This window comes from Pantherophis guttatus, chromosome 1 (assembly GCF_059756535.1).
Source record: "Pantherophis guttatus breed Tessera chromosome 1, ASM5975653v1, whole genome shotgun sequence".
Lineage (NCBI taxonomy): Eukaryota > Metazoa > Chordata > Lepidosauria > Squamata > Colubridae > Pantherophis > Pantherophis guttatus.
Genome location: NC_142063.1, coordinates 91,055,303 through 91,076,170, shown reverse-complemented (window position 1 = coordinate 91,076,170; position 20,868 = coordinate 91,055,303). Strand labels below are relative to the sequence as shown.

General features: G+C 35.1%; 1 protein-coding gene across 2 annotated transcripts in view; it reads left to right on the top strand.

Annotated features, from left to right (window-relative positions):
* The window catches only part of LGR4 (leucine rich repeat containing G protein-coupled receptor 4), an 81,593-nt gene that overhangs the window by 53,718 nt on the left and 7,007 nt on the right, over nucleotides 1-20,868 (top strand). Inside the window, exons 5-16 of one of the 2 annotated variants that reach the window (XM_034417221.3) lie at nucleotides 696-911; nucleotides 1,462-1,533; nucleotides 2,694-2,762; nucleotides 3,584-3,655; nucleotides 3,751-3,822; nucleotides 5,821-5,889; nucleotides 7,046-7,117; nucleotides 7,896-7,961; nucleotides 10,682-10,753; nucleotides 12,134-12,205; nucleotides 13,876-14,001; nucleotides 19,796-19,917. In XM_034417221.3, coding sequence (XP_034273112.2) covers nucleotides 696-911; nucleotides 1,462-1,533; nucleotides 2,694-2,762; nucleotides 3,584-3,655; nucleotides 3,751-3,822; nucleotides 5,821-5,889; nucleotides 7,046-7,117; nucleotides 7,896-7,961; nucleotides 10,682-10,753; nucleotides 12,134-12,205; nucleotides 13,876-14,001; nucleotides 19,796-19,917 — 1,100 coding nt within the window. The remainder of the gene's footprint in view (nucleotides 1-695; nucleotides 912-1,461; nucleotides 1,534-2,693; nucleotides 2,763-3,583; nucleotides 3,656-3,750; nucleotides 3,823-5,820; nucleotides 5,890-7,045; nucleotides 7,118-7,895; nucleotides 7,962-10,681; nucleotides 10,754-12,133; nucleotides 12,206-13,875; nucleotides 14,002-19,795; nucleotides 19,918-20,868) is intronic. The other variant, XM_060687640.2, reaches the window with a different exon arrangement.

Sequence of the window (20,868 nt, the reverse complement as noted above, 5' to 3'; positions counted from 1 at the left end):
AGTAAAAAAAACTGATTTAAATTATCTCAAATTTGATAGCATTACTTTCTGAAGGAGTTCTGTAATTGGGTTGCCATCGTGGAGAATTCCGGGAAAACAAGAATTGTCACACTGTGGATGACTTCCTAAGATGGAGGCACAAGCAGGCCTTATCAGCAATTCAGGGGGCTGACAGATACTGCAGAGCTTGACTGTTAAGCTGTTTAGATCTTATAGATCAATGTTGTCATCTTGAATTAGGACGAATTGTTCATAAGTAGCCAATCCAGCTCTTTAAGGATATTTTAACCGTGATTACAATAATAAACTTCCAGGAATCCCTGGTAGCTGAGAGAAGAGTTATATTAGGTCAGGTCAGTTTTTGCTTGCGTAGGACATCAATTATTAATGAAGGTGTCCTTGTAGTGCTTAAAAGGAAAATTCACTGAATCCATGAGTAATTGAACAATTATTTGTTTTTGTAAATTGTAAGATTTGTGTTCTTCTGATAGATAAATTATACTGTACGGTGTGTATAGCTTAGTGCCTTCCCTCTCGTCTAGACTATATTGGATTGCATGATCAGTGTCTGAGTTTCTGGGCTGCATTCCCCTAGTTTCAAATATTTACTTCTTTCTAATCATTTACATTTTTTAAAATAGTTTGCTTTTCATGTTATATATCCTTTGTTTAATGCTCCTATTCTTTTTCTTCAGACGTTTAGATGCTAACCATATTACAGTTGTCCCAGAAGACAGTTTTGAGGGTCTAGTTCAACTACGTCACTTGTGGCTGGATGATAATAGTTTGACTGAAGTTCCTGTTATTCCACTCAGCAATCTTCCCTCACTGCAAGCTTTAACTTTGGCTCTCAATAAAATAACCCACATCCCTGATTTTGGATTCAGAAATCTGTCAAGCCTTGTGGTCCTGTAAGTATTTGCATTCTGTCATCTCAGTGAATACTGAGTCCAGCAGGAGAAGGGTGGTATAAAAATGTAATGAATTTAATTTAATAAATACCTAATTTAAGAGACAAATGGATTTAGAACTTCATTACATTTTTACAAAGGAAAAATCCATTCCAAGATACTTCTGGAAGGCAAGATTTACATAATCTTTCCTGTCATACTTGTGATTTTAGGAGAATCATATTATCAAGTTAGTTTCCGTGAAAATCCATTTTAAAAATCATTTCTGGATTCCTCCATAGATTTTGTCAGAATCGGAGGATTGCTTTTTCACACCTAGAAACTTTATTCTTAAAAACAAAAAAATGCAGAGTAGATTTAAAAATATATAATTTATTTGTTTTTCTATTACCTTGCTTGACAACCAAAGGAATTTTATATGTTAATAGTTCACTACTCAGGTTGATCTTTCAAGTGTGTTGCATTTTTTGCTATAAATCTTAATTTTGGGAAACTATTGCAAGAAATAATTCATGAGATAATGGATTCTACATCTCCTTTTCTTTTTCAGGCATCTCCATAACAATAAAATAAAAACATTGGGACAACACTGTTTTTATGGATTAAACAACCTAGAAACTTTGTGAGTATCCTGATTTTGAGGTTCTGTAACAGAACAAAACACATTACAAAAGACTTGAAATATTGACATTAGGAATTTTAAACTATTTGGATTAGAAATGATCAGGTTTATAATTAAACACAATTATGCTGTGATTAGCTAGATTTACATACATTTACAAATATACTTAATGCTTTGTTGTGAAACAGAACTGGTCACAACTTGGTTTGATTTTCTTTCACAAGTTATTTTGTTGCAGTAATGGGGAAATTTCACAGTTCCTTCAAAGTACGGTATCTCTTCAGTTTTGGTAACTGGGCTGGTTTTAGCTTTGTTTTTTCCCCCCTAGTTTTCCAGCTACATTACAAAAAAGATGGACAAAACAAAAAAAGATAAAGAAGGGATGATATTTCAAAAGAGAAAAAGGAAAGAATTGTTGCTTTTAGGGGGTATGAGCATGGGACTATGGAATAGTTGAGATATCATATATGCTGTTTTTATGCAACACATTTGATCTAGCGACTGAGACCCAAGCATGAGTAGAAGTTACAAAAAATAAATATATATTAGAAAGGTCCAGTAAGCTGATATCAACCTATAATTAATTGGCATTACTGAAAAAGATCAGAGAGATAAATTATAGACTATCTTAACTATCTTAATATCTTAAAGGAATCATTACAGTCAGTCACATTGTTGTAAGGTGAAAGGAAATAACATTCCTAATAATAACCCCAGATTTCTGAATGGGGGAAGGTTGAGAATGGGAGCTGATATTACTCTGAAGCAAGAAGATCTTTGCTCCTACCAAGAAGAACATATAATTTGATAGTTGAATATCAGCAAGAGGGTAAGGCAAACACTGCAATAATCAAGAACAGATTGGAAGGAGGTAATTCTAGTGATTCTGTATCCAGATTCTAAAATCTATTAAAATTAATGATGTAGGTTGGACACCCAGAATAAGTGAAAAATTAACACTATCCTAAGGGAGGATAAAGTATTTGAAACAAATGTGTGTCAAGTGTATGTGTGTTTATTCATTTATGGCATAGTAGGAGGCTCACAGCAAGCCAAGAGGATTTAAACAAATAAATTAATTATTAATTATTTTAAAATTTTAATTGTTAATTTTTTCCCCATAATATACCACATAATGCCATTATTTATGTTCTTTCAAGGGATTTAAATTATAACAGCATGGTGGAATTTCCAGAAGCAATTAAATCACTTCCAAGCATTAAAGAACTGTGAGTATTACTACATATCCTTATTTTTTTCCAACAAAAAATGTTTAGTTTTAGGAAGGTTATGTTTTTCCTCTTGATAAACTAAAATAAATTAAGTTCAAATGGGAAGGATCAATTTAAAATAATAAGTGATCTGGCTTTTGAGTCTGTCGTATTTGGTATTGTTTAGTTACAGGATCAACTTAAAATAATAAGTGATCCAGCTTTTGGGTCTGTCATATTTAGTATTGTTTAGTTGAGTGCAATATAGGTTATTTTTTAATGAATTAACATGACTGTTATAATAACTTTCATTTTCAAAGAGGTTTTATTTCCTTATAGCTTCAAAATTGCCTCTTTAGTTTTGAAATATATAAATTTTTACAATAGTTTGTTATCTTCATCTATCTCTATATCTTTTTCCAGCTCTTTCTTCCAGTATGCCTCTAAAATTCAGATTATTTTTACACTGTTGGTTTCTAATGGCTCTAGTCTGGTTTCCAATTGGTTTCATTCTGTTTGCTGAGAGGTTTGGTTAAAGATAATTCTGGATAAATTCAGCTTGAGTTGCCAGACTATAATATCTGTTGTCCATTTTTGCATGGAAGATACACATTGCATTTCCTGGTGAAATTATTGAAATAACATATAGAAAGATTATCTTCCAGTACACACAACTTGCATATGAAGAACTTTTGAAATTGTTGAGAAGAAGCTGTTCCTTCTTACAGAAAATTTATTTTTACTTTGTTTCCTTTTACACGTTTGAAAAAATTACTAAGATTTTATATATGATCCCCAAATAGTAAACTATTAATCCAACAATTTCAATTTGTTTTTAGGGGATTTCACAGCAATTATATTTCCATGATCCCTGATAATGCATTTATAGGAAATCCGCTTTTAAGAACAATGTAAGTTTTTAATTTAAAAAATAAATTTTGGGGTTTAATGGATTAAAAAATAAATGCATGAATGATAAAGCTTGCCTTTTTTTTTTCTCCTTCAGACATCTGTATGATAATCCTTTATCCTTTGTTGGGAACTCAGCCTTTCAAAATTTATCAGATTTGCATTCTTTGTAAGTACTCTTGCAGTTAATTTAAAATGCACTTGTGCTAATTAGTCTTCTAATCCTAAATACATATATTCAGTGGAATTACTTCTTGGAATCTTCGTTTAAGATTTGTTTGCATAAATATAGGTGGTTACTTTTTGAAATAAATGAACCTGGAATAATAAGTGTATTACAGATTGTTACAGTGTCCAGTTGTATTAGCTTGTGTAGTAAACAAAGGAAAACACTTTAAAAGAAGAAAGAAACCTTTTAAAACCTTTGGTTAATATTGCAATATTGCAAAGAAATGAAAACATTCAACTTCATAATTATGATAAATGCAGATCAATAAAATCTGTTATGCAAGCTGATAATGGATAGTTTATTGACAATGGAGTTGCAGTTATAAAATTTTGCAGGAAAGAAATGGTGAAGAATAGCCATTTTATTGAGCAGCAATAAAATGACCAATGAAAAAATAAACATTATTGCAGAAGATCCACAACAGTATTTCTATACTTAAGAAATAATGGCTGATGAAAAGTTTTCTTGCCAGTTTTATGAAGATCTAAGCCTTGTTAAGATGTTAACACAAGGTGTGGCAGCATTGTATCTGCTAACCCACTTTACACTTTCTAATACTGAATAGGAAACTTTTATGCTCAAGTGAGCTTCAGTAGAAATTCACATAATATGAACCATATTTTTTCAGTTTTTATTCATATCAAGGAGTTTGCTCACATACAGGCAGACCTAAATAGAACCCCTTTGCCAGCTTTCCAACTCAGCAGAGAAACGTTGGAGGTGCGGATCAACATACTATATGTAGTTCCACCTGGAATATTTTATTTATATTGTGCGTTTTACTTAATTGTACTATGAATAGATGTATGTCAAAATAATTTTGTTTAATTATAGTTGAGACATTTTAGAAAATACTTCAAGTACCAAAGCAGTCTTCCAAAATGCTACAAAATTCCAAGTAGTTATTGATTACTATTAAGATTTAATCAAAAAAAAATATTTCCGTATTCAATATATATCATAAAGCTTTCAGGTACTAGTTACTTTCAGAGTAAGTCTTCATGAAGCAGGCTGCCTAAACATATATTTGAACTATGCAGTTTTCATTGAATCCTTGTAATGATGTATTAATTTTTCAGTGATGGTATTACTGACCATTGTTAATTATTACAAAAGTAGGGAGAAATATTTTTTATTGTTTTTCTCTTCTATTCTTGCTGGGTGGAGGTGTTTAATCTGGCAAAATTGCACAAAAGTTGATGGGTTATATATATTTTGGTATGTTTGCTAAAGCTCATCTTAGTGGTTACACCCTACAGAAACAGAAGATTGCGAGGTTTAATACAAGCAAATGCTTGTAATTCTTACTTATATTGAAATTTGTTTAATTTTGAGTGTGTGTTTTATATTACTGCTCAAGTTAAATGCATCTTCAGAACTATTCCAGAACTATTTCGATCTGTTACTTGAACTTCTAAAATAAAATGTGATTGTTTTAATAATCACTATGTTTCTTTTATAAGTTGTTCTCCATCCCATAAATGTATGAATAGCAGATAAATGTGTATTTTTAATTTTAGTGACAGTCTCATAAAACTTAGAGTAAAATGTACTTAACAATAAAATGAATGGTTTAACAGTTACATCATACATTCAGTTTCGCAATAGAGCTGGTTTCAAAACTGACTACTGTATCATCTGCAGGATATTAGTGCATTCTCAGAAATCCAAATTCTGGCAAACATAAATATTTCATATTTTCATCATAGTTCATTATAGTTCAGTACAAAGAAAGTTCATTTTTTTTCATATGGATACATATATATATAAAACCTTCCCCCCATGGCTTAAATTAGTAAATGTTAGTGAGAAAGAGAAAGCCACCTCAGTACAAAACACTAGTAAAAAATGTTAACAAAACCTTCTGTTCCCGTAGGGTTGATTTTTCTGTTGAACAGTGTAGCTGTGATGTATTTCTGTTTTTCTGTTTTTCTTCAGAGTCATTCGTGGAGCCAACATGGTGCAATGGTTTCCTAATTTGACAGGAACGATCAATCTGGAGAGTCTGTAAGTATTTTACTGTCAGACTTCAAAAATGAAATAACTAGTAAAAGCAATCCATCAGCTATGGGCCTACATTTTATGGGTCTTGTGAGACATGCCTTTTCTGCCATCGTGCCCACTTTATAGAACATTCTGCCCATCAAAATTAGTTTAGCTCCATCCCTTTTGATATCCCAGAAGCCCCTCAAGATTTGATTATATTATCAGGCCTGGAGCTTCCAGGGAATTGGAGACATACTTAGATGGCTCCACTGCTTAGATGACTCCATTGATGAGCTAGCTAATTTTATTCCCCTTTTTACCTAGGGTTTGTATTTCTGTTTTTATAGTATTTACTGTCACTGTGATTTTTGTAATTTTTATACCTATGCGGCTTTTATATGTGATTTTACCTGTTTATTATGCACTGTCCAGTCACCTTCAGTGTGATGGGCAGCTATATATAATTGATTTATTAAAATCATAGACCAAAAAATTTGGAAGGCAAAGACATATTTATGGTGCCTTTTTTCTCATACACAAAATACTTTTAAAACACACACTGTATTTGGATTCAGTGAATAGTGAATAGAGATAAAATAAAGACAAGCAAGTTTAATATATCATTTAATATTGGAGATTTATGGTAAAGCAGTTTTGGTGCTTGATTGTATTGGCAGAAAAATGGTAGTACAGAATTTCTAAGTATGCTAACAGAGTTGCTAGTGTACGCTTCCCAATTGTTTCTCATGAAAGGAAAAGTAACAGCAGCTGGAACTTGATAATCATTGGTAGCTTAGCATTATATCCAAATCATTGATTTAGGATATTTTAAAGAGGGGTTGTTATCTATCTTTAAGATAATGATGAGATGCATACATTTAATACCTCCAAGCAAAAGTAACTGGAAAATCCATGAAGGAATATGTGTACCAACCCTGTTCTTTGCTATCAGTAAACCAGAAATGTTAGCTTACTGTTTGTGTTAACGGGACCATTTTTAAAACTATTGTTCTAAATAAGAAGCATATTATTATGAAGTAGATTAAGTGGATACATCAGTACTTCAAGGATATTTGGTTAAGCTAGGTTCACATGATTTATAGCATTCTAGAAAAGCTGCTACTTTTAAAAATTCTGTTTCCAGTATTCTTACAGATATTGGTATTTTATTCAACAGAACTTTTACAGGAGCCAAAATAAGTAATATTCCCACTGGTCTATGCCAAGAGCAAAAGATACTTCGGACTTTGTAAGTACATAACTTCTGATTCTAATCTATTTTTACAAGTAGGGATCATAGTGTCAGAAAATCAATTTGATATTGGTAAGTTTGGTAGTAGTTTGGTTTTTTGGAGTACAAAAAAACAGATCAAAACAAATGTGTGTATAGTTTATTTATTTATTTATTAAAATTATGCTACTCAGCTTGCCAAAGTCAATTCTAGGCAGCTTACAAGTTAGTTGACTACTTAAAAAACAAGCAAATCTTAATTAAAAGCCAGGTGTGTTACACATTTTTATTCAGTTCAATATTACAGGGTTAGCTTATAAATTGTAGTTTATAGCAAGTCCTGTCCAAATGACATTAGGTATGTTAGGAAACAGCAAATATCTAGTTAATTACTAGATGGTAACTTCTAATAAATTATTGTGGTTTATTTCCAAATTTGATTAAAATTGTGAGGCTTGCAATTGCTAAATAAAGAGAGCTTTTAAGAAAATAGCTAATCCTGCCATCTTTAATGTAGTACATCAATTTATTATTTAATATATTCCCACAGAGAATACACTGTTATAAATACTTCTCTACTGCACTAATTTTATGAACTGCTGAATTTAAGTACTCCATTTCTGTTCTGTTCTTCTGAATTAGGTTAAATGGAAATAATGTCAGTTTCTTAAGAAAAAAACTAGGAAAAATTGTTACAGCAATATTATAAGAGGATGATTTGCTGACAAAGCTCAAGTAAAACCGAACAATTTTGTATAAATTAAGATTGCTTTTTTTTCTTTTCATATCTTTTAAGGGATTTGTCTTACAACAATATAAAAGAACTTCCACATTTTAAAGGTTGCAGTTCCCTAGAAGAAATGTAAGTAAAGAACACACAGGATCTAATTTGTTAGTGATTTCTGTTTTGTTTGGTTTCCATATTTCAATCAATCAGACTAGAGCTGGAAGGGACCTTGGGGGTCTTCTAGTCAAACCCTGTACTCAAGCAGGAGAACCTATACCATTTCAGACAAGTGACTGTCCAGTGTCTTAATATTTGTTTGGCTGAGAATAAGATAGCAAATATACTGCTTGACCAGACTGCACCAAAGCAACTGCTCCCTCACAGATCCAGTCCAGCTCTTCAGTACACTGAGGAGTTTGGGAAGAAGCATTAGAGGGGATTTGGAGGTTTATCTGTGTCCTCAGGGTCACCTGAATAATGCAAATGGATGTGGAGCCTTCTTGGAACAGGTGAAAGGATTGTGTTGTAGACTGGAGATAGATGGTGTCATATCCCTCCCCCTCTGTTGTGGCCTCAATGACTCTCTAAAAGAATGCAAATGGTCAGCTGTCTGCAAAGATATAAATCCTTCCATTCCCCACCATCCAGTAAGAGCTGAAAAAGCTTCTTGGATGAGAAATGAAACATCTCCAAAAAAAAAACCTCCCAAGGAAATCCAGTTGCAGCTTGAAAAAACATCTTTGGGACCACCACGACCTAGATGACTGAGAATCTGCATAGACATTACAGAGGTTGCCTAGGGCAGGAAGAGGAACTGCCAAGTTTGACTCTATTCAGACAGCAGTAACAGCACATGTTTGAGCCTATAAGTGGAAATTTGAATGGCAAAAAGGTAGCAGTTTTCATTGTGTCTGCTGAATGCTACCCAGTGGCCCTTTCTAAGTCAACTTGATTCCTTTTAAGGAAAGATGATTGCCAAGAAGATCTGAAGAGCAATTATGAATGATTGTCATAGCATTTGATCAATAGAACTTTTCAGATTCAAAGAACATCAGACTTCTAACTGGACAGTACCAATGGGGATCTGAAATCAGTCTGAGTCATAAGGAAATCCAGTGCAGTTCTACCATCTCCCGTGGTTGATTAAGGCCTCTTGTGAAATGGCAGGAGAATGGATACAAGCAGCAATCTCTACTTCTTTGAGTGAGGGGATATTTCCATTATATCTGGAATAAGCTGATGTATACACCCTGCTCAAGAAATCTTTTTTGACCTGATTATTTTGACTAATTCTGGGCCAGATAACCCTGCTCAGAGGCATCTCCCACTTGGATTACAAGGGGGGCTGCCCTTGGAAAGCATTCAGAAGGTTTAGCTAGTACAAAGTGTGGCCCATGCATTTATGTAGTATATAAGGATATAAGGTATATCCTTATATACTCAGAAGAACATTCTGCTTTAGGTGTTGCGCTGGTTGTTGGTTGGCTTCTGATTTGTGATTCAGGGCCTGTAGTTCTCAGAACCAGTCTTTTACTGTATCTGCATGTCCAGTCAGGTTGAATAGTATCAACGCTGTCCAAGTCATTTCTATATGACAGTCCATCTGAAGTAGCATTTTTGGATAAACGCTCCCAAACTCTGGAATTGCTTCCCCAGAGAGATTTAGTTTGTTCCTTCCCTTCTGGGATTCAGAAGAGCAATTGAGATCTGGTTATTGCAGAGGTCTTCAAACTTGGCAGCTTTAAGACTTGTGGACTTCAACTCCCAGAATTCTCCAGCCAGCATAGTTGGAGTTGAAGTCCACAAGTCTTAAAGCTGCCAAGTTTGAAGACCTCTGGGTTATTGTAACAAGTGAGGGGAAAAGGTGCACTATAATTGTTAATTTAAATCTTGAGAATTTATGTATTCTGGGAGAAGATTTATCAATACAAACATGATCACATTATTCAGTCAAATTGTTTTCTTTGTTCACTTTTGTGTAATTCTGATTGTATATTTGATTTATTTTGAGGATGGTTTATTTTTGAAGGGTATTTCTTTATTATTAGGGTGGAGGGAGACTAAGTGATATTTCTGATTGTTAGCTGCCCAGAGCTTTTAAAATAAACAAATAAAAAAAGTTTAATTAGTTTATAATTCACAGCAAGTGGTTGTGCTTAAACCTGTATTCTTCTTGTGGAAGATGATCTGTTGTAATTAGTGTTGGAAGCATACAGTACTGCGAAGTTAATTTCTGTTTCCTTCCTGTCTCTGTTAAATTTAATTTTCATTTTTAGCCTCTTTCTTTAGTTTCAGCAATGTCTCAAAGATGTTCCTGAGTTGTAGAAGTACAGGATATTTTATATATTTCTTACTTCTGGTTGTCATTATTCGCTTCATGTTCTCCTTTGTTTGAGTCTTTTCTCTTTGGAGAGTTACTTCCTCTGTCAGTTCCTGATATAGCACATTCTTTCTGTGATCTGAATGATTGTTCATATTCTCTTAGGAGGTGAAGTATTAACCTCTCAGTGCTCCAGTCTTTGTTTTTAGACAGTGCTACAAGCTTATACTGGATGCAAATGTATGCCAAGTTGTTTTCAGACAGAAACAGAAATTTGCCAAAAGCACTGCAGGTCATGACTCAGAATCATTTCCATTTATTTTCAGTTATGTTATAAAAGTATCAGATAAAGGGATTTTATTTCTTCTTCCTCTCTCAAAGACATTCTTTTGGTTTTTCACACTATTTTATAAGCAATAATTAGTGTTAAGTGACGTGTTAAATGGGATTCTATTTCATCAGAATATAATGAACCATCAGATGTATAGCTTTTCTTGATGAAAATATTCCTACATAACTAATTACTGCATTTCAGATATTTGCAGCATAATCAAATTGAGGAAATCAAAGAAGATACATTCCAGGGACTAACATCTTTGCATACTCTGTAAGTATACTTTCTCTTTACAAATGTCTTTAAGTTAAGAGAAGTTTGAAAGTGAATTGTATTCAGTTTTGGAAGACAAGCTGATTATCCAAAGCAAAACAAAAATCAGTAAGATATTTATTGGCTTCCTATCTCAGACTTGGGGTGATACCAATCAAAATTTATTACATAAACCCTCCCCTTTTTCTGCCTTAATATTTTAAATATGTAAGTATGTATGTGCATTTGAATGAAGAAAAAAAGATGACGATAGTAATAGAAAAAAATGAGATTAGATACTGTCACCTGGATCTACCAAATTTTGCAAATAGGACAGAACAGTAATAAATCCTCATTCAGAATCAGTCTAAATCCAAACCACTTCTCCTGACTATGTATTTAATCTGTCCAAATACAACCTCCTCCTTACACATTTTGCTCATTTAAAAGTTTCACCAAATTGATAATAAGTAAACAAATCTGATATTGTGAAATGTTTTCTTGGAAAAGTTGAATCCTAAAGATATATCTTGTGCAGCATATGAGTCTTGGCATTCCATAATTTGGTTTTTTAAATGCACATAAACCTATATTGACTTCTGATGGGATTAGTAAATAATCATTTGTTCTTGACAAAGATTTAAATGAAAATGATTCTTAATGCATTTGAATTACAGATTCCTTCATTGAGTGGCTACAGACAGTCCCATCTTTTAGTGTAGGATTATACCAGAAGAGCTGACGCTGATAGGCTTTAAGAAATTAATAATACACACATACACACACACTTGGTAATCAGCTCTTCAATATCAATTTCCATAAAGCAGTGTAGGCTGAGATAACATGCAGATATTATAGGGAAATTGTTCCATTATACTGATAGCATATGGCTTAACCCAGTGATGGGAAGCAGCTAATTAAATTAACTTTTTTGTCATGCAAAAGAGAATTTAAATACAAAGGTAAACCATTTTTAACATTAGTTTCCATTCTGGTGTCCATAAAGGCATTTTCATATATGGAGTAGAGTCTTGTGTCCTTTTCTGTCAACAAGGCAGGTGTTCACGTCCCAGGTTTCAAGATGTAATTGCATTCTGATTTAGATAAGCTGGTGCCCTAGAGAACATAGAACAAACAGAATATTACAATTTAATACTGTGTGGAGCTTAGACCTTTATCATCCCCAAACTGTAAAGCTTTCTATTGAATTAAGTGTTTTTAAAATAATTGGATAAAGAAAATTGTCAAGATGACATTGTAAAATACCGATAAACTCAAGTTATTTATCTGTTAGAAACTTAGTGTGACCTAAAACATAATGTAATCACTGAACTTCAAGCAATCACCATTTGAAAGTGTCAGTGTAAATCACTAACACAATAGTTCTTTTTAAAATTGCAGTGATCTCAGCAGAAACTTGATCCACCGGGTTAACAAGGAAGCATTTACTACGCTTGGTGCTATTACCAACCTGTAAGTAGGCCGTTTAGCATAGTGCACATTTCCAATCTTAAAATATTATAACTTCTTCTCAGAAAATTCTCTTTTACACAATGTGTTAAAGCCATTCATCCTGTATTTAAAACGAATCAAAATAATGTGTAAGAGTACCTCATCACATACTTTATTGCACTTTAATGAAAAGTCTGTGGAAACTAGATTGATACTTATTTTCTCCCAAATCCCTATTTCCTGATCTCGTGCAAAGGGAATCTGGATCTTTTGGCACCTTTCAATACCATCGATCATGGTATCCTTCTGGAAAGGCTGTGGGGAATGGTTGAGAAAGGCACTGTTTTCCAGTGTTTTTTCTCCTTTCTCCACAACTAGTAGCACTAGGTGTTGGAGGTGGAAAGAGAGGTCCAACCCATGGGATTTACCATGTGGGATACCTCAGAGCGCAGATCTCTCAACACTCCTGGTTGGGTGAAGTTATCTGATGTCAAAAAGTGTGATATCATCAATACACTATTTATACATCTCCATCCCAGCCAGGAACAAGATGCCCTTTAGAAGTTCCCCAGTGCTGGATTCTGTGAAGTGGTAAGGAACATGTTAAGTACCAATGGAACCCATTCCTGAACTAGAAGATCTTGCTCACAGTGACTTATATCTTGTCACTTCCCAGTTGGACTATTGCAACAAGCTTAACGCAAGGCTTCAAGTTACAACAAGGCAGCCAAAATGCAGCAGCTTATGCAGAATTGAGCACTTCTTAGTTTGCCATGTTACACCATTGCTGTTCAAGCTGCATTGGCTCCCACTTTCTTTCCAGGTGCAATTCAAGGTGCTGGTTATCACCTTTACAGTTGTACATGACACAGACCAGGTTATTACGGAATCATTTTTCCTTGAAGTTATCTGCCCATTCCAGATACATCTCCAGGTCCCTCTCCTTAAATGTTGGCATCTCCTGAGGCCTAGGAAGTGTGCTTTTTCAATAAGTTCCCCCAGAGAATTTCCAGAGCTATTCAGCATATGGGTGGATCTGCATATGGGACAACAAGTTATAAGTTTTCTAATGGAGAATTTTAATGTTCTTTCTAATAGCGAATTTTAATCAGCTCATACACAATAGATTTTCCCAATTTCTCTAAATTATCTATATCATATCCTCTGATAGTCTTTCAATACTCCTTCCATCCCCACTTAACGACTACCGCCCAGTCATTAGCTTCCCGGGTAAGCATGGGACAGTTATACTTTGTCAAGGTGGGAAAAGCTGCTGTGTTGTCAGAAATGACAATCCTTGCAAGCATAGGAAAGCAAAAGAGACTGGTAAATATCATCTGGCTTTGCCTGTTGGATAAGATGCTTATCAGACAAAATAAATGTATTCGTTTTAATGGCAACAGGAAATCTAAAGTCAGTGAAATGCAGTAAAAGAGTTCGGGTCCCAATTCATCTTGTACTAGCCTTCATCTCTCAGCTAAGTTTTTTTGCTTTTGTTAAGCATATGCCTTTGTAAGTTTCTGGAGGGCTACAAACAGTGTAAACAAACAAAAAAATTAGATTGCAGCTTTTTAGTAGAATCTTCTTATTGTAGAATTACTTGCTATTTCTTCTGTTTTTGTTTTGCAAATTCAAGTATTTAGTATTTTTGTTTCCTCATACTTATTTTTTTTTTCTCGCCATCCCTTTAGCGACTTAAGCTTCAATACTTTGACTTCATTTCCAACTGGAGGTCTGAATAGATTAAAGCAACTTAAGCTCATAGGCAATATTGAACTGAAAGAAACATTATCACCAAAGGACTTCACGAAACTCAGGTAAGTCAGTAATTAAGTTGGTACCCTCATAGTTTAACTATACACTTGTTCTGTTCAGATTACACTTGCTTTCCCCAAAGAGTGACAGTTCAATTAAGACAGCCTTGTATCTTAGCAAGCACTCTTCTTACATTTTTAATGTGCAGAAGGAAGGTGTACAAGCAAATGAATTGAACTGGAAACTGTGACTTAAGATAGATTTAACACAGGGACCACTTATGCTCCCCAGCATCTTTCTGGGGCTCCTATAGCATCCTAAAATCATGCTGTTGAAATTAGGAAGTAAGAAATGGGCAAATTTGGATAGCACAGGTTTGGGCTTTAAAAAAATGAAAAAATAAGGTGATGGTGGAAATGCAAGCCATCCAGGAGATATAATGCTCTAATTTCCAGATTTTTCTAAATTGTCTGTGTTCTGTCCTCTTACAGTCTTTCATACTCCTTCCATCCCCATTTAATTACTGCTGTGTTTAGCTGACTGGCTGAATAGGACAGTTGTACTTTGTCAGGTTGGCAATAGCTGCTGTGTAGTCAGAAATGACATCCCTTGTAAGCAGTGATAACAATCAGTGGAACAGCTTGCCTCCTAGAGTTGTGGGTATTTCTTTGCTGGAGGTTTTTAAGAAGAGATTGGACAACCATAGTATAAATTCTTCTGTCTTGGGCAGGGGGTTGGATTAGAAGTCCTCCAAAGTCCCTTCCAGCCCTTTGATTCTACACTTAAAATCCCTACTGAATTCAGAATCACCCCCAAACGATTCTTCTTTTTTTAGTAATTTTATTTTATTTATTTTATTTTATTTTAAATTTATATACCGCCCTTCTCCCTGAGGACTCAGGGCGGTGTACAGCCAGAATTAAAAAACATGAAATACAAATATTAAAAACAATTAAAATATATATAAATTTGGCCCAAAATTAAAAATACAAACCAATTAAAACATTTAAAATTTCTTCTTAAGCCAGCCTGGCTTGCTGGAAAAAGTGGGTTTTAAGGGCACGGCGGAAGGCGCTAAGGTCTTCGATTCTCCTTATCTCTGGGGGCAACTGATTCCAGAGGGTAGGTGCCCCCACAGAGAAGGCCCTCCCCCTGGGGGTCACCAGCCTGCATTGATTGGCTGATGGCACCCTGAGGAGGCCCTCTCTGTGGGAGCGCACGGGACGATGGGAGGTCGTTGGTAGCAGCAGGCGGTCTCGAAGATAGCTAGACCCGATGCCATGGAGTGCTTTAAAGGTGATAACCAGCACCTTGAAGCGCACCCGGAAGACCACTGGCAGCCAGTGCAGCTCGCTCAGGAGCGGTGTTACATGGGAGCGCCATGCTGCTCCCATCACTACCCGCGCTGCTGCATTCTGGACCAGTTGGAGCCTCCGGGTGCTCTTCAAGGGGAGCCCCATGTAGAGAGCGTTGCAGTAGTCAAGGCGAGAGGTGACGAGGGCATGAGTGACTGTGCACAGGGAATCCCGATCAAGAAAGGGCCGCAATTGGCGAATCAGGCGAACCTGACAAAAGGTCCCCCTGGTTACAGCTGTCAGATGTTCCTCCAAGGACAGCTGCCTATCCAGGAGGACTCCCAGATTGCGAGCCCCTTCTGTGGGGGCCAAAGACTCTCCCCCAATAGTCAGTGATGGAGTCAACTGACTATATCAGGATGCCGGGAGCCACAGCCACTCAGTCTTGGAAGGGTTGAGCTTGAGCCTGTTCCTCCCCATCCCCATAATGTATCACTATAAAGCTTTTCATATTCTCCTTACTAGTAGGAAACTAGTCCAATGTTCAATCTGTTATGAAGAATTGGGACAAAATTATTTATTCTTTAATGTATATCAAAAATTTAAATATGGACTCATGCCTTTTCCAAATCAAATTTTGGTAGCTTAGCCTTTCTCCAAAGCTTATCTGGGGGATGAAAGGCTAAAAATTTCCAAATAAATCTGATAAATGTATTTAGGTTTTAAAATATTTTAACTTGGAGAATTCACCATCTGTTCAATTGCAAAAAAAGAGACGCTGTTGGAAAACTATCCAGTGAGGAATATTGCAAATAGATTTTGCATTCTTGTTCTTGTTTCACATTGATTATAGATGCACAATATTTTACATACTCAGTGCTCTTTATGAAAAGGACTGTATCTCAGAGGTACCATGCTTGCTTTGCACTTGTAAGTCTATATATTCAATTCATCTCATTTCCAAATTGGGCTGCAAAAGATCTCTGTATGAAATTTTTGGGAGTTCATGCCAATGACTAAATTATAATGAACTAGCTGATTATAGACAACACTGAGATGAATTACAAGAAAGCAGTTTCTTTTGTATTTTTTTTTCTTTTATAAGATTTCTAACTTCTTAGTCAAGTTCTCCAGTCTCTAACAATATTATAAAACCCACATTTTACATTAATAATATACCTCATCCAATCTTTGGCATTTCTATTTTAATAATATCAATTGGTGAGACTTTTATCTCTGGACATAGAGAGGTGGTGCCAAACCAACATAACTAATGGTTATGGTTAGACTTAAATGGTTTAGCTGTATCACCAGCTAACTGGCATTTATAATTGGGTTTCATATTGAAAATATTGAGATAATATTTATCAGTTTTAACCTCCAGATATAGAGGAAGCAAGCAAGAATCTGAAAGAAAAAAAAATCCCAGCATACTTTTATGTAAATTTGTAATCTGTATTCATAGAACAAATAATACTCTAAACTGGATTCTGGCTGATAAATTGATAGTAGCACCTGACATTATAAAGTATTGGCATCAGTATACTGTAGTGAGTAGATGTACATATTGACTTTGATACAGTTAAGCTTTTGTCCTGTGTGTTCATCATAAAGAAAATGGGGAGGAAGTACATTTCTCATTTGATATGTAGAATAGGAACGGTACAGTGTCTGGGGGTAAGAGATCCCAACTGTTAGAATTCTTCAGCATTTGATCCAAATGTTCATTATTTTAGAGCAGCAAGTAAAGTATTTTAATCATACTTTAATTAATCTTTTCCTTATCTTTTTCTCTCTCATTTCTTAAGAAAGAGTAGTAATCCTTGTAAATCTTTTAACACTGACATTGTCAGCATAATTACTGGATGGAATGCATTTGCCCAAAGTATTATACTCTTGAAAGAGCAACAACAGCCATTGTTTCTGCTCAGTCTACAATGGCAAGAAAATAGTATGACAAGTATACACAAGTATAGTATACCAAATACACAAACATTCGCAGAAGTTAACTTGAATTGAATTATTTCCTTGATTAAGGCTAGTTCAGAAGAAATAAAGGGCAAGGCTCTGTTGTTTGTTAATAACTTTTGACAGTCCTCCAAGGTACACAAAACCCAGAAACACACAACTTAATACTTTTATTATAAGGTTATAGTAACAGAGTCTTGCAAGTCTGAATGTACTTCTCCCTTTCCTCTTTTTATATCTTCAGAAGATCTAGGGAAGGTCATGTCTGAAACACTTTCTCAGATTACATTTCTGCCCCAGACTTAGATTTCTTTTATCTGACTGCTGTCTTGGCTGTGGCTTTTCTTCTTGCTCCTTACACATCTCCTATGGAAACTTCATTTTGAATAAGCCCAGCAGGCCAGATATATTCCTGCTACTTGGAAATTGGTTGATGGGGAGAGAGAGAAAAGTTGATCTAGTATCCGATTTCTGTTAGCAGCGATAACTTTTTACTGTTCTAATGATGGTATTTTTCATTTGTTATATGTTTAAGGTTAATTGAGATTAATAGTTTTTTTTTAATAACCAAAAGCAATGTGACAGAATATAATTAAAAATAATATAAACTATGGATCTGACCCATTCTGAATGCATAAATAGTTCTGGCATTCCTTGAATTAAGTTAAGAGAGAGGCACAATGCAGGAAATCCAGACTTGCAGCATGTAGAATTTCATGTAACCCGAGAGAACAATAAGGATGACAGGTGTGGGCTTAGTGCTGTGCTTTCCTGGGAATTCACTTACGCAAGGGTGTTGCTCTCCAGCCAACTTGATGAATGTTTGTTTCAATATGCACAGGTAACAACATGATTTCACAAAACTTTGCTTCCCTAAAGATAACAACACTATAACATAATAATGTGGGATTACATTCGGATGAGTTTTTCTTAATTTTCAGCTTGTATCAATCTAGTCTGCATCCTTTTTCTCTTAATAAAGTCAAGAAGTTTAGAAAATCTCAACATTGATTTTTACCCCAAGGTTTTCCCAGAACTTATTTTTGAAAAAAAAAAAAATCTGTTTCAAAAAATGCTTCTGCTTAAAGAGGGGAGGGGAGAAAAGTTTATCAATTCTCCTGTTGAATACCAAACGGGACATGAATGAGACCCACTTCATAAATGATCTGATCTGGAATGAAAAGATGATATATGGACAGACACCTGGGTTGGGTGAGCTGGATCGTATCATCTAATCTCAGATATTCCTACCTGGTTTCTGTGATCTGAAGTAGAGCTATGAAGTGGGCCTCGGGGAGGGAAGAGGTCCCATCATTGTAAAGGATTCCCATTCTACTCTCATGACAAAGCCTAAAATGATATGGCTAAGGGTTCTGAGTGTGTGTAGCTAGAGCAGAGTGAGAAAATTAAGACAGGAATCCTGATAGTACACTAGATACCCTGCTGCTCAGGAACCTTCCTAATTGAACTAATAGTACTAGTCTTAGAGATGGTGTTGAGTCTTATCTTAGTGCTTGAGATTTTCAAGGTCTAATTCATGGTCATTGTGACTTTCTTTAGCCTATTTCAGGTAATATCTACCTCCACTTCTCGATCAGGGAACACTTTGGACTAGATGTTCTGCACTGAGGAAAGTATTCCATGAGTGGAAGAACCTGTAGCTACTCCCTTGTCATGAAACCTTTTATCATGGATGGATCAGTTAATAAAGGCCCATCAATTATGGCTTTTGGATCCTGTGACTTCCAGAATTTGCTTGTTATTCCATCTTTCAGTTGAGGCCTTTGGTATGGTGGACTGGAATGACCAACTAAAGCTATTGATTAATTGATTCCTAAACATGTTTTGACTCTTCATCAAAACAGCTGATCTCCTTAGTTTAGTGAAAAATTTGAGTGATGAAGCAGTCATATTGATGGCTAGACTGTCAGTGGCAGAAATCTAAAAGCTAATGTGACCATATCATGTTTTAGAAGGCCTACACCAGGGAGAAAAGCTGAATTGTGGAATTGTGGAAAATCACCCAAGTAAATTCATCTACTAGTATGGATGCTGATATAACTCTAGAAAGTTCTGGGAAGGTCTTTTAGAGTCTGTGATGGCAAACCGTGAAAACCTTGTGTTTTTGTTTTAGTTTTCTCTGAGAAAGTTATTCAGATCTGCCAGCAGTTTGGCAATATGACTAATGGAGGCACAAGGTCAGGATTGTCTCAGGGTGTGATAGCGTGATTGTGAACAGCCCCTATTTTTATCAGTGATGGATTTACCAACTACATTTCTGGCCTAGCCAGTATTACCATCAATGACCTCTTTCCTGAAAAGTTACTATAATTTACTGTAAATGGGGATGTCCTCAAAGCAACCTCAAGAAATGCAGCAAGTCCCATTCTAAGTCCCTAAGATATTATATAGAAAGTTACGCTTTTTTATTGTGTGTCTATAATTATGATATACTCCTTATTGGTCTATTTTATTTATTAATACATTATTGTTGTAACTTTATTGCTATGTTCCACAATCAAATTGTACCAAAATACAAATACATTAAGTAAAATAAATAATCCCCCCCTAATTATTCTCTTCAAACTTTCAGATCTCTGTCTGTTCCTTATGCCTACCAATGTTGTCCTTTCTGGGGTTGTGACTCTTATTTGAATTCTAATCCTGAAGATCCCAGCCTCCAAAATCAGAGTCGAGAAATCATAAATGATCAAGGTGGGTGCTCTGATACAATCATAATATATGCAGGTTACTTAACATTTTAAAGGATTAAATGTTAATCCTTTTAATCCAATGTTAATAGAGTATGTGCTAATGTATTCAGATGTTAACTATGTTTATACTTTGAACATAGTAGCCTATTTAAACCTATTTAAACAGTCACGCAGAATATTTTGTTTCTATAGTACATCATTTCATGATTGAGATCAGCTGCCGCTGTGTAATCCATATGTTTGCTTGCCATGATTTGAGTATAGTCGTGTATAATATTTCTAGTCAAGAAATTGCAAAACAATGTCATATCAGGGCCTGGTTCAAATCATTTTTATTACATGGAATTATATCTTTGAAGAAAGGTAACTGCGTAACAATATGCTTCTGCTTGAATATATTTCCATGTAAAAATGCTATTCCCCTGAAAAGCTGCCCTATCTAAAAGAATTTCTAAAACTTATCTTTGCTGGATTGTTTATTAGTTTATTAAGGAGCCTTGGTGGTGCAGCGGACTAAAGTGCTGTTAAAGTAGCACTTAGCTGCCAGCTGCTGTAATTACTGCAAGTTCAAATCTCACCAGGCTCAAGGTTGACTCAGCCTTCCATTCTTTCGAGGTAGGTAAAATGAGGACCCGGATTGTGGGGGCAATAAGCTGACTTTGTATAAAAAAGAACACCGCTTTGGGGGGGGGCGAAAGCCCTACTAAGCAGGTATATACAAAAGTATGAAGGCTATTGCTTAACACATTGTAAGCCGCCCTGAGTCTCTGGAGAAGGGTGGCATATAAATCGAACCAATCAATCAATCAATCAATAAATAAATAAATATTACCTAGTGTTTATTCATTTGGAACTTTAAAAATGTGGTGTGGGTCTCCACAATTATTTGTCATGAAGGCATACCATATGCAAAATGGTAAAAAGTTATCTATAATAATTCAAAAACATTTTC